At 40.0% G+C, this 13,573-nt stretch overlaps 1 protein-coding gene across 5 annotated transcripts in view; it reads right to left on the bottom strand.

Annotated features, from left to right (window-relative positions):
- Positions 1 to 13,573, bottom strand: part of arhgap17a (Rho GTPase activating protein 17a) — a 129,074-nt gene that overhangs the window by 17,261 nt on the left and 98,240 nt on the right. For 4 of the 5 annotated variants that reach the window (XM_087997758.1, XM_087997756.1, XM_087997757.1 and 1 more), the window contains exons 16-17: positions 11,940 to 12,096; positions 7,841 to 8,062 (exon numbers count right to left, since the gene is read on the bottom strand). In XM_087997758.1, the coding sequence (XP_087853884.1) occupies positions 7,841 to 8,062; positions 11,940 to 12,096 (379 nt within the window). The remainder of the gene's footprint in view (positions 1 to 7,840; positions 8,063 to 11,939; positions 12,097 to 13,573) is intronic. The other variant, XM_087997760.1, reaches the window with a different exon arrangement.

Here is a 13,573-nt window from a genome sequence, read left to right on the forward strand (position 1 = left end):
CCCCCCCGTAACCACGTCTCTGTGATGCCTACCACATCATAATCATTCACAATGATCTGTGCCATTAGTTCATCTGCTTTGTTATGAATGCTACAAGCATTCAGGTAAAGTGCCTTAATGCTAACTTTCTTATCTTTAGAGATATTGGAAGTCATAAGATGTCCTAAGTTATCCTTCCTTTTTGCATTCCCAGTCTGCCTCAAGTTTAAATCCGCCTGCACATATGCCATCCTGCTTATCTTTCCATTTAACTCCATACTCCCTGTTGCTTTCACTTTCCCTTCCCCCCAACTCAGAAGTTTGAAGTCCTACTGACCACCCTATTTATCCTCTTCGCTAGAACATTGATACCTGATCGGTTCAGGTGGAGACCGTCCCAACGGTACAGATCCCCTCGGTTCCAAAACTGATGCCAATGCCCCATGAAGTGGAATCCCTCTTTCCCACACCAATCCCTTAGCCACGTGTTTAATTCCCTAATTTTCTTATCCCTATGCCAATTGGCACATGTCTCGGGCAGTAATCTGGAGATTATGACCCTTGAGGACCTGTACTTCAATTTCCTTCCTCGTGCTTGATAATCCCCAAACAGGTCCTCCGCCCTAGCTTTGCCTATGTTGTTAGTCCCAACGTGGACCACAACAACTCGATCCTCCCCCTCCCGCTCCAATATCCTTTCAAGCCGGTCGGAGATGTACCGCACCCTGGCACCGGGCAGGCAACACACCATGCGAGACTCCCGATCGGGCTTGCAAACGATACTATCTGTCCCCCTAATTATAGAATCCCCTATAACAACTACTTGTCTTTTTGCTCCCCCCTCTTGTATGGTCTTCTGCACCATGGTGCCGTGGTCAGCTGGCTCATCCTGTCCAGAGCCCTTTTCCTCATCCGTACAGGGAGCAAGAATCTCATACCTGTTGGTCAAGGTCAAGGTCAATGGCTGCCTAACAAGCAGTTTCCGCCAATTTCTCAACATCAAACCAAACAAGCAAACAACACACCCAGAAACTCTAGCCACATTACCATACATAGACATCTCTGAAATGACTTCCAGAATACTCTGACCCCTTGGCATCACAGTAGCCCAAAAACCTACCAACACACTAAAACAGCGGCTGATGGACCTGAAGAACCAGCAGAATGAATGCCGTTTACAAAATACCATGCAAGGACAGTAACAAACACCACACTAGACAGACAGGCAGAAAATTAGCCACCAGGGTATATGAACACCAACTAGCCACCAAAAGACATGATCCACTATCACTAGTACCCTTACATACAGATGAAGGAAACCACTTCAACTGGGACGACACATCCATCCTAGGACAGGCCAAACGGAGATATGCATGGGAATTCCTAGAGGCCTGGCATTTCAACTGGAACTCCATCAATAAATACATTGATTTAGACCCCATCTATCAATCTCTGAGAAAACAGAACCGGAAATGATATTACCCACCTTAACAGGCCATGACACACAAACAGAAATTAGGACAGAACACCAGTGCTTCACTGACGATGTTACCTAATATAGTGATGAAACATCTGAAAACAAACCTTCCAGCTCAGCGAGCAAACTTACAACCTGAACCTCAACCTGAACTACAAATTTAAAAAAATCGCAAAGTATGCTTCATGTTCCTAAAGGAGATGCAATTGCAATTTTCTGTCAGAAATATGGATAATTTAATGTCGGAGCAGATTGCCACACCTCGTACAACCTGACTCATTATATTTATCGTAAATAATGTACGAGTGTCTGATAAGATGCATTAGAAGAGGAGTTCTTTGCCAGCTGAAATGCAGGGGCAAGACATGATGTGAAGACACTATGAAAAAAAAGGCCACAACGAAGGGGACACATAAAACATATAAGTTGCAGAAGCTAACTTAGACCAAATAGTTACAAAGATGAGGTAAAACGTAGTCTGTGAGCTTTGAAATGAGTCGGAGAGATAATTTTGTGAAGTTTACAGTAGTCTTCTAGTGGGGCGGCACGGTGGCACAGTGGTTAGCACTGCTGCCTCACAGCGCCTGAGACCCAGGTTCAATTCCTGCCTCAGGTGACTGACTGTGTGGAGTTTGCACGTTCTCCCAGTGTCTGCGTGGGTTTCCTCCGGGTGCTCCAGTTTCCTCCCACAGTCCAAAAATGTGCAGGTCAGGTGAATTGGCCATGCTAAATTGCCCGTAGTGTTAGGTAAGGGGTAACTGTCGGGGTATGGGTGGGTTGCGCTTCAGCGGGTCGGTGTGGACCTGTTGGGCCGAAGGGCCTGTTTCCACACTGTAATCTAATCTAATCTAATCTAATCTAATCATTCTCATCTGCTACACACTTCACATAGGTCATAAAAATCAAACCAGGCATTTCTTATCCAATCTCCTTTCAGAATATGCTAAGAATCTAACTTTTAAAAAAGTCTTTTGTCAGATCTGTAATCCAACTCCAACTTCTCTTCAATGTTCTCAGTAAATTATATTTCTGCTTTGAAAGAAGACACGCCCCAGTTAGAATCCCTCCTTTTTCCATGGGAGTCAGAAGACAACCCCCCCACCCCCTTAGTACTTGAATTTATCTTCAGCTTCCAAAGCAAACAAAGCTAGTCTATCCTGTAATACTGGAAAAGTCAGTTTCTGAACATCAGGGTTAGAATGCCATGTCGTGGAAACTGGAGCAAGGCAGAACATGTTGACGCATAACTCTGAGAAGCAACAAAGGAGACTACTGCCAATTCCAGCAAACAGCATATGTTCAGCTTGGTTAGGAATTTAAAAATATGTCATTATAAACTAACTGGGTAAATTCTCCTCAACTCCAACCATACCATGGAACCTTTACTCAGTTGATAGAAAGAAAATGAAAATTCAACAATAGGGCAGTTTAAGATAAGAAATTCACCACTTCTGTATTTCTTTAAACAGTGCTATCAGCCTCACATTCAAACTCACCCCTTAACAGTTTAAAATTATTCTCCTAGCTGTCAAAATCAGATCTCCTGGAACCAACAACTCAAGATAAATCTATTTTACTCAGCACTAGAACAGAATCTTTGAACTGAAATCTGCTTCAGCTCAGTTGCCTAGACTCAAGTGTACATCAACCAAATTTTTGTAATTTCTGCTGAAATAAAACATTTCTGGAATATTCCTATTTAAATAATCTCCTTTAGTATGCAGTCAATGATAGGTATGAAGTGGTGAGGCTAGGGACAAGAAATGGGTCTGGCATCAGAAGAGGTGGGGTCACTATCTCAAAGAAATGGTCACAAGAATGCCATTACAATTGTTTCATGACTGGTTGTTTTATTACACTGGTGTCATTTCATTTCCAGAATGATGACACCAGTGTAATAAAGGAGACAATCCTATGTGTGCTCTGCATTTTTAACCAGACCAATCAGTCACCTCTACATGTAGCATGTATGCTAATTTAATTTACTTCCCATCCCCAAGCAAATGCTCAGTTAAAGCTTGAGTAGCTTTCAACCTACATTAGGCAAAGAACCAGGGTAATCAATTTTGAAAAATCAAAACCAGGCCACATTGAAAAGCCTTGGGAACGCTTTTGACTGATCATTATGACTGACACACTGGGAGACAAATAGCAGGAACCTGTGGGAGGGGCAACTGATGGGGGAAGGTCATGTGAAGACTCCCATAGAATTTGTGCAGCCACAGTAAACAACCCGACAAAAACTGCTTTTTCATTTATCCGACAATTTCTAACTGGAGGCTTGTGACCAGAGGTGCTGGCTCCACTGCTTTTTGTCATTTATATAAATGACTTGGTTGTGAACATAGGAGGTAAAGCTAGTAAGTTTGCAGATGACAACAAAATTGGAGGTGTAATGGACAGCGAAGGTTAACTCAGAATACAACAGGATCTTGATCAAATAGGCTACTGGGCCGAGGAGTGGCAGATGGAGTTTAATTAAGATAAATGTGAGGTGCTGCATTTTGAAAAGATAAATCAGGGCAGGACTTGTACACTTAATGGTATGGTCATGGGGAGTGTTGCTGAACAAAGAGACCTTGGAGTAGAGGTTCATAGTTCCTTGAAAGTGGAGTTCCAGATACAGAGGAAACTTGATTAACCAAATACCAATTATCCAAAAATCGGATTATCCGAAGGAGATCTCGAGGTCCTGACAGAAACACTGCATCAAAGAAGTGGTTCCAGCAGTGATCGCGTCTTTTGTTTACAGTGATTAAACAGGCACTGTTGCCAAATCACTGACCTCCCGCCCTCTCTCTCCCCACACTTTCCCTACAGTTCTTCAGAGGAGTATACCCTAACCACCCCCCCCCAGGAATAATCTCTCCAACATTGTTCTGTACAGGGCAAATGTGGAACCTTGCCAAAAATTTGCAGAAAAAATAGTGTGTATTGCGGTGGCTGTGTGCCTGTGTGTGCGCACGCTATTTGGAGACTTACCCCACGAAGGCAGCGGCAGCAGCAGCAGTCTTGTTGGTGTGCAGTCCGGACACCCCAGAGAGGGGCCAAGGGGTGGATGGTTGGCAGTTGGTGGGGCTGTGTTGGGGCAGGGGCTCGCATGCTTTGTGTTGGTAGGCGGGGGATGGGTTTGGACAGGGTTGGGAGCAGGGTGCAGGTTTGGACAGGGTTGGGAGCGGGGGGCGGTGTTGGACCATGGGAGGGGGGGGGGGGGGACGAAAGGAGGGCACTGCCGGGGGTGGGGTCTCGTGCGCTGCTGGAGTCTCCTGAATAGGGAGCAGGCTTTAAAACTCCGAGCCCCAGAGGAAAGATATTTAATCGATTTTCCAAGTAATCGATTAACCGAACAAAATAGTGCCAGCCCATCACATTCGGATAATCAAGTTTGCACTGTAGATAGGATAGTGAAGGAGGCATTTAGGATGAGTATAGGAATTCAAAGGTCATGTTGCGACTGTACAGGACATTGGTTAGGCCACCTTTGGAATAGTGTGCGCAATTCTGGTCTACCTCCTGTAGGAAGGATGTTGTGAAAATTGAATGGGTTCAGAAAAGATTCATAAGGATATTGCCAGGCTTGGGGCTTTTTTGTGCTATAGGAAGAAGTTGAACAGGCTGGGGCTGTTTTCCCTGAGCTTCGGCGGCTGAGGGGTGACCTTATAGAGGTTTATAAAATCATGAGGGGCACAGATAGGGTAAATAGACACGGCCTTTTTTCTGGGTTGGCGGAATCCAGAACTAGAGGGCATAAGTTTAGGGTGAGGGAGAAAGATTTAAAAGGGACCCAAGCAATTTTTTCACACAAAGGATGATGTGTGCATGGAATAAACCGCCAGAGTAAGTAGAGGAGTCTGGTAAAAATACAACATTTAAAAAGACCTCTGATGGATACGTGAATACGAAGGGTTTAGAGGGATATGGGCCAAATGCTGGCACATGGGACAAGATTAATTTAGGATATCTGGTCTGCATGGATGAGTTGGACCAAAAAGTCTGTTTCTGTGCTTCACGTCTCTATGACATTGTGAGTAGCAAATATCGTAGATTAGATTGAACGAAGTGCAGGTAAATCACTGCTTCACCTGAGAAGTGTTTCTGGGACCTTGGACAGTGAGGAGGGAGCAGGTAAAAAGGTAAGTGGTGCACCTTCTATAATTGCATGGGAAATTGCTGTGGAGGGATGCACAGAGTGGAGGAGTGGACCAGGGTGTCCCAGAGGGAGTGGTCACCGCAGAATGCTAATGACAGAGAGGAACGGAATGTGTGTCTGGTGGCAGCATCCCACTTGAGATGACGAAAACAGTATCTTATACTTTTTGTATGGAGGTTGGTGGGATGGACAGTGAAGACTAGGGGATCCTGTCTTTATTGTGGGAATCCTGTTTTGTACGCATTGCCTACCAGCGCAGCCAATCGATTTTCAACCATTTACATTTGATTATCACCCTATCCAGCATTTCTCTCATTGGCAGCTTATCAGCAATTTCTGTTTGCCTTTTCTTTTTCCTCTTTCTCTCAGTGCACTATCTCCATTCCCTATTCACATTCTTTTCCACCAGACACCTTTATTTTTGTTTCAGATTTCCTGCATTTGTTTTTATTTTAGTACAAAATAATTCAGACCATAAATTGGTCATTACTTTGCTACAAATAGTTGGGCTACTCATTATATATGCAAAGCCCTTTGACAAACTGAAGTTTGTCAGTTTCGTAGAGGACTAATCTGCTTTTCTCTTTGGATTGTTAGGTTGGAACAGGAATAGGGACTATTTAACATGTGTTTGAATCCATACCCAGTCATTACACAAATGTTAAATATTGCAATTTGTGAATACTAACAGCGATAGGAAACAAAGAAACTGATTGTGACTGATATGGCATTAATGTTGTACATGCAACACTCAACTGTCTTGACAAGATAACATGCAGAGTCACAGAGAAACCATGCGGACGTGGGACTTGAAAATCTAACTGCACTGCAGGATCAACCTTTAGAAGATGTGCACCGGATTCAAATGATAAAATTAATCGTAACAATTCAATAATTGGATTAACCTCACGTTTCATGTGAGAGATCAGTCAGTACTATTATGCACCATATACTTGTGAGGTGTTATGTCTATGAATAGTTTACCAACAACTGCACGCACCAGATTTGGGCTAGAGGCTAAAAAAAAACTAACAGGGTATCACACTGCAATGGGTTCTTAGGTCATTTTAATTAACGCTATAGTAAGAGAAATCCATTTCTACATGAAAAAGGGAAGAAAAGTCTAAGATTGAAATTTAACCACCAATTTAAGAAAAATCACAGAACAACCTCTATGTAGAATAAGAGAACATGTAGGAAAGGGCAAACCGTTGTTAAATTAACTGAAGGTAGCTTCCTAAAGCGGACCTTCAAATAAAGGTATCAAAAAATGAGGAGAAAAGGCAAGGAATTAGAATGAAAAAGGTTAGAGCTGCAAATGACGTATAGATATGGCAGAGCAGGTTTGATTAGTCAAATATTTTCTTCATGTTACTACGATCACAGCAAAGTATATTAATGCACAAGTATATAAATCAAAGTAAACAAAATATTAAATGCGACACACACAATAAATCCAGGAAGGCAGAACCACAGCACTAGGGAACGGCATCCAAAGAAATTGCAGTAAATTTTGATTCAGAACAACAGAATTTTGCATCATGCCTGCATTAGTTTACAGAAAGAGACATATATTCTATTTCATTGCCTAGCCCAATTTTCATAGCCAGATTGTATCATGATATCTGCTTCCAACAGTCTCTCACAAGGCAATCTCAGTAAAAATCTTAAACTTTCCCTCCATTTATTTTTGTGATAAACAACTCCAGGATCAATTCTTTTTTCTTTATATTATTCAAACCAGTTCAAATTTTCAATAACTTTCTCACCTACCATCAGAGATTAACAATTAACAATGAGGCTCACTGCTGGAACAATCAAAATCTAATTCCAAAGTAATCCAATCAGATCTCAGCCAGGCAATTGGAGTATTAGAAAATAAAACTTTGATGGGTCAGATAGCATTTTAATCTGTAATGATTCTATTTTGAAGCAGTGTCAGATTTTACTTTGTTGTATCTTGTCACTATTAGTTGAAGCCACCTTCACTCACTGGAGATGACAACCAAAAGTGATGACGCATATAAAAAAAACAGAAAAAGGAAATTTAACTCCAAACCTGTTCTGTATGTTGCATTAGCTTTACATATTTTTGTTGTTGCTGTGGGAGAGGATACATTCATTTGATCTTTTGCTGTTGATAGTTTTTCACATTTTATGATCGACAGAAGTTTCCAGATTTCCCTTAATTGCTTCGTTTCCAGTACAACTCTCTACGAGTGGCATTTTCTTACCTGTGTTCATCAGTTTCTTGCAGCTCAGTCACACTAGCAGTAGTAGGAAGAGCAGCAGCTGCTGGGCCAGACTCAAGGCCCAACCCTGATGGCTGCTGCTCATTGATATGAACTGCCTCAACAGGAGGGGGAGGTGGCTGCACAGTTGGGCATGTGTGCTTCCTGATCAGAGTGCCAGCTCTGCGAGGATTCAATTGAGGTTCAATAACCTTTACACCCAAGCTACAGAAAAAAGAGAGAGTCAACACAGACCATGCACATTACAGCTAACAAAGTATTCCTAAGACAGGTACAGACAAGGGAAGCATGCACACCACAACCAAACTTGAACTTACAGATACAAGATAGTCATGATCCAAAGTTTCAAGTTAATTCATGCAGTTCAGACTGGATATTTTAACTTGAGCATGACGACTTCAAACACAGCACAGATGCAAGCAGATGGACAGAATTGTTAAAAGTTTAAATAAGCAACATTTACAGGTGGCTCACTTGAGGAGCTTTCCAGCAGAATGGCGTCAACAAGGCAAAAAAGAGAAACTAAAAACTCAACTATTTCTCATTAAATAATGAAATATGTATGTCTCTCTAGGAGCATTTGCATGTTGGCTGCACATCACTTCCAAGGCAAATGCTCAAGCTTGCTGTTTTTCAGTGGAGCATGCACTATACTCTTAAGCACACTGCATTTACCCTTAGCCATATAGAGGAGTGGCATTTTGCAAATCATTTCAAAGTGGGGAATAGCTCAAATTATTATACCTTGATACCTTCCTCATGCTGCAGTAGGGGAGGTTTTATTTTCAGGGAAAGGGGTGTAAAGAGGACAGTTACTGACTATCGGCATCAAAACAATTGCAACGAATCATTTGTCAATGAAATTCAGAGCCGAGCACAGCTCACCATTTTGAAACAAATCTCAAGTTTTATTCGTATGCATTCAATAGCACCTTCATGACTACCTTGTACAAACAAAGTACAGTGATTGTACTCAAGGTTTTCCCACACCTGTTGCAACTTGAAGAGAATACCTTGTCCATAGCAGTACTCAGTATCAATAAAGTATGCCGATGGGAACCAACTTAATAAAAGGTTGTATACACCGCCAAAGTCGTGCAATCAGCACACAGGTTCCACCATGGCAAGCTGAAATTGCCAAGGTAAAATTGAGGACTGCAGATTCTGGAGATCAGAGCCAAAAGGTGTGGCGCTGGAAAAGCACAGCAGGTCAGGCAGCATCCGAGGAGCAGAAGAGTTGATGTTTTGGGTATAAACCCTTCATCAGGAAAGGCTTCCTGATGAAGGGCTTATGGCTGAAACGTCAACTGTCCTGCTCTTTGGATGCTGCCTGACCTGCTGTGCTTTTCCAGTGCCACACGTCTTGAAGTTGCCAAGGTACTTGTAACACATGGAATAATATTTAAATGAATATTGCATGCAAATTGTAAACAACACAAAAAAATACACATTTTTCTTCCCAATCTTTAATTTCATCATTTGATAATTTCCTATAAAATAGAAAATGTATTTTCTACACATCATAGGAAGACAAATATATTCAAAGAAGAATGAAGTAAAACTTCCTCTAGTACATCATTTTGCCATTTACTTACATAAGGTGAATAGAGACTTTGAATGAAACAGTTAAAATTTAAGCAATGACAAATAAACATAGGAAGGAGATAAAACTATCACGGCACACAATGAGTAAGATCTTCCTGCTTCTGTACAACCTCTATAGATTCTGTTATGTAAATACAGCAAGTTGAATATATGAAAATAATTGAAAAGCATATAGGGACATATCACGACAACACAAACAGAAACAATAATAGCTCACATAACCCCTCTTTCACCATTTGATAAGATCATGGTTAATCTTCCATTTCAACTCCACTTTCTCATTCAACTGTCACAGCCTTTTTATTCTTGGATTCTCTTAGATATCAAAAATCTAGTGATCTGAATTTGAATATATTTAATGAGTATCCACAGACTCAGGTTTGAAATTCTGATAATTTACAGTCCTTTGAATAAAAGAAAATTCCCATCTTAGATCTTGCAGCAGAGTCTCAGGAGAAGTAGGTGACCATTTGGAACCAAGGTCTCCACCTGGGGAAATAACCTCTTCACACCCCCTCTGCCAAGCCACATATTAGTAAGATCCGCCAACAATATATAGCACCATCATATCTAATTCCTCCTTCTAATCTCATCGCTAAAAGAATTTAATAAACCTTCTTGCATTTTCTCTCAGGATTTTTAAAATTCTTCCTTTACACACTACATTCCAAGACTATACACACTATGCCAGGTCCTGTAAACTTTAGGAAGACCTCCTTACTCTTATACTTCAACCCCCTTGCAATGAAGATGAACACAGATTTGTTTTCCTAACTGCTTGACATATCTGCATGTTAACTTCTTGTGTTGTGTGAAAGAATATTAGGAGTGGGTCAGAAGGTGAAGTTGAAACTCGCAATCAGCCATTATCATACTGAATTGCACAGCAGACGTGACGGGCCATATATTTTATTCCTGCTCCTATTTCTTGTGTTGTGGTGTCTTGGATACACCTTTCCCATAGACTCCAACCACTACCCCTGGATCACTCATTAAACCACCAATATCCCTTCATGATTTTGTGTTCTCAAATCCCTTCCACTTAATATTATATCATTAGCAAAATTGGAAACATTACACTTAGCTTCTTCATCCAGGTCATTAATATGGATAGTAAATAGCTGAATCACAAACACTTAATTACTGCAAAAAAAATCTACGTAGTTCCTTCATGAAAGCCTTTTGAAAACTAAATATACCAAAACCACTGCTTTGCTTTTATCCACCCTAGTAGTTACATCCTCAAAAAGTTAACAATTTGTGAAAACATTATCCTTTCAGAAATCTCTGGTGACTAGGCTGAATCACATTATGAATTTCTAAATGCCCTGCTACCACTTTCTTAACGGATCCCAGCATTTTCCTGACAAGCTGACTGACCTGTAGTTTACCTGTGCTCTCTCTAACCTTTCTTGAGTAGAGGGGTTATATTTCTAACCTTCCAATCCATTGGAACTGTTCCAGAAAAAGGAATGATAGAAAATTATAACCGCCTTGAGTAGAATTCCAGGATGTAAGCCATCAGGAGCAGATTTGTAAGCTTTCAGTCCCATTAATTTCTATAGTGTTTTTCTTTATTAATAAAGAAGTTCCCCACTTTCAATAGGTCCTTGTTTCCCCTTTAGAAAAGGCAGATAGAAGATAATGTTCAATATCTCTGCCATTTCCTCATCACATGATAATCTCTCCCGTTTGTCTGTAAAGTACCAATGTTTAGTACCATCACATTCTTTTTTACATATTAAGAAAAGTTTTTACAATTTGTTTTAGAATTTCACACTAATTTACACTCATTCCATTTACTTTCTATATTAATTTTTCATCAGCCTTTCAAGTGTTCCAAAACTCACCCAAATCTGTCTTATTGCGATTCTTGGCAATATATTATAAGCCTCTTCTTTTAACCAAGTACAATCCATTACCTCTTTAATTAGCCAGGGGTGAATCATACTTTTCATAGTTTGTTATTTCACAATGCAAAGTATACTGAAAATCATGAAAAACATCTTTAAATGATCATCAATGTCAATCTACAATTTACAATTTAATACATTAGGCTGTTTGACCCTTCTAACCTATAATTGGATTTATTTAAGTTCAACATTCTGTTTTCAGACTTCATTCAAACTCAATGTGAAATTCTATTATAATATTAATACTCTTCGCCAGATAATCTTCCACAATGTGATTGCTATGAACCCTGCCTCATTATACAAGACAAGATCTGGTACATTATTCTAGGAAATTCCTGAATGCATCCCATGAACTCATCCTACAGTATACTCCACTCAATTTGATTTGGCAACACTATGCGATAAATAAATATACCCCTCTCATCCCATCCCCATGATTAGTATATTGCTTTCACTTCAGCCTTCACTTATTTCTTGATTAAGACCCTGTAAGTTTTGCTATTGTTAAAACACCCATAAACTACTCAATCATGAGGCTGAAGCCTTCATATATGTGAACATACCTGTCTTTTTTAACCATATCTTCAACTGTGGCCACACTTACAGGCCTCTTCCTCTCCAGTGTGCTACTATCATAGTCATTTCCAAACAAGGGCAGATTATTAAGGTGATTGGCAGGGGTCATTGGCGCAAACATGCCTGACACATTGAAATCCAAGTCTGTTAAAAACAACAATAAAAGATCAATGATTCTCATCAAAAATCAGAATACTGCAAATGCTGAAAATCTGAAATAAAAACAGAAAATGCTGGAAAAATCTCAGCAGACCAGGCAGAAACCATACATAGAGAGAAGCAGAGCCAACACTTCAAGTATGAAAACTATTAAAATGAGTTTACATGGATGTTTTTATTTCAGTAGAACTCTCCTGCAAAAGGATTTGAAACACAGCAGAACAGTCTCAAATCAGTTCAAAAATATTACGTTCCAATTCTGGAAATACTGCCTCAAGACCTTTTTCAATCATGCTTTCAAACGAATAAATAGGTTTCAACGTGAACTGAAACAAAAGGGCTTTCTTTTCAGAAATGAAAGAAATCAGCTAGGCCACTGGTTCTTAGCAGGCATTCCTCCAACTCAACCAGCTGAAAACAAGAACCTTCTTCAAGCCAGTCACCCAGCAGGGTTCTATAGCAAAGCAAGCAGTTATCATTAATCATTTGATTTACAGGAAGCCATGCTTAAGAACAAACCTCAAAAGTCCACAGTGAACTTTCAATTATCTAGTTTCTTATTAAAGAAACCACTCCAACTGTTTCCAAAGAACATAAAATAAACATTTTCCATAATCCTTCAATAAATAAATCACCAAGCAATATTAAATTTCAAGTTTCTTTAAACAAAAGTAAGAACATATTGTTGGGGGGGGGGGGGGGGGGGCACGTATTAATAAGGATAAAAGATTGGTTAGCACACAGGAAGTAGGGATAGTTGGATCCTTTTCACTCTGACAAGCTGCAAGTCATGGAAAGTCAAAGGGATCAGTATTATGGCCTCAACTATTTCCAATTTTAATCAATGACTTGAATGAAGAGACTGAATGTATGGTAGCTGAATTTGCCAATGACAGCGAGATAGGTGGGAAAGTAAGTTATCAAAAAAGGTAGACGTTTGCAAAGAGGTAAGGCAGGTTAAGGAAGTGGGTAAATATTTGGCAGTTGGAGCATAACATTGAAAAATATGATTTTGACCACTTTAGAAGGAATCGGAAAGCAGAATACTAGTTAAATGGAGATTGCAGAACTGAGTGATAGACGCAAGTGGATGTTCTCATACTTTAACCACAATTATTTTAATGCAGCGTTTAGTGAGGCAAATAGAATGTTGGCATTTACTACAAAGGAAATATACTATTAAAAGTGAAGAGGTTTCTGCATTTATCTGGGACCTCTATAATGAAACCACATCAGAAGTGTTATGATTCCAGCTCATGTTTCTATTGGATAAGTCAGATCCTAATCCGAAATCTGGATTGATAGATTATGTTATTGCTTTCTTTGGTTTAGCAAGGGGGTTGCTCACCTAAACATAATAAACAGAAGCTCATTAAGCAAAAGAAGAGAAGAAAAACTAAAATAAAGCAAACTATTTCCATATAACAAATTTCAAATGTTGAACCACATGTCAAAACACATT

Source organism: Chiloscyllium plagiosum, unplaced genomic scaffold, assembly GCF_037043375.1.
Source record: "Chiloscyllium plagiosum isolate Xiang-an unplaced genomic scaffold, Cpla_swu_hap1 HiC_scaffold_20, whole genome shotgun sequence".
NCBI classification, from domain to species: Eukaryota; Metazoa; Chordata; class Chondrichthyes; order Orectolobiformes; family Hemiscylliidae; genus Chiloscyllium; species Chiloscyllium plagiosum.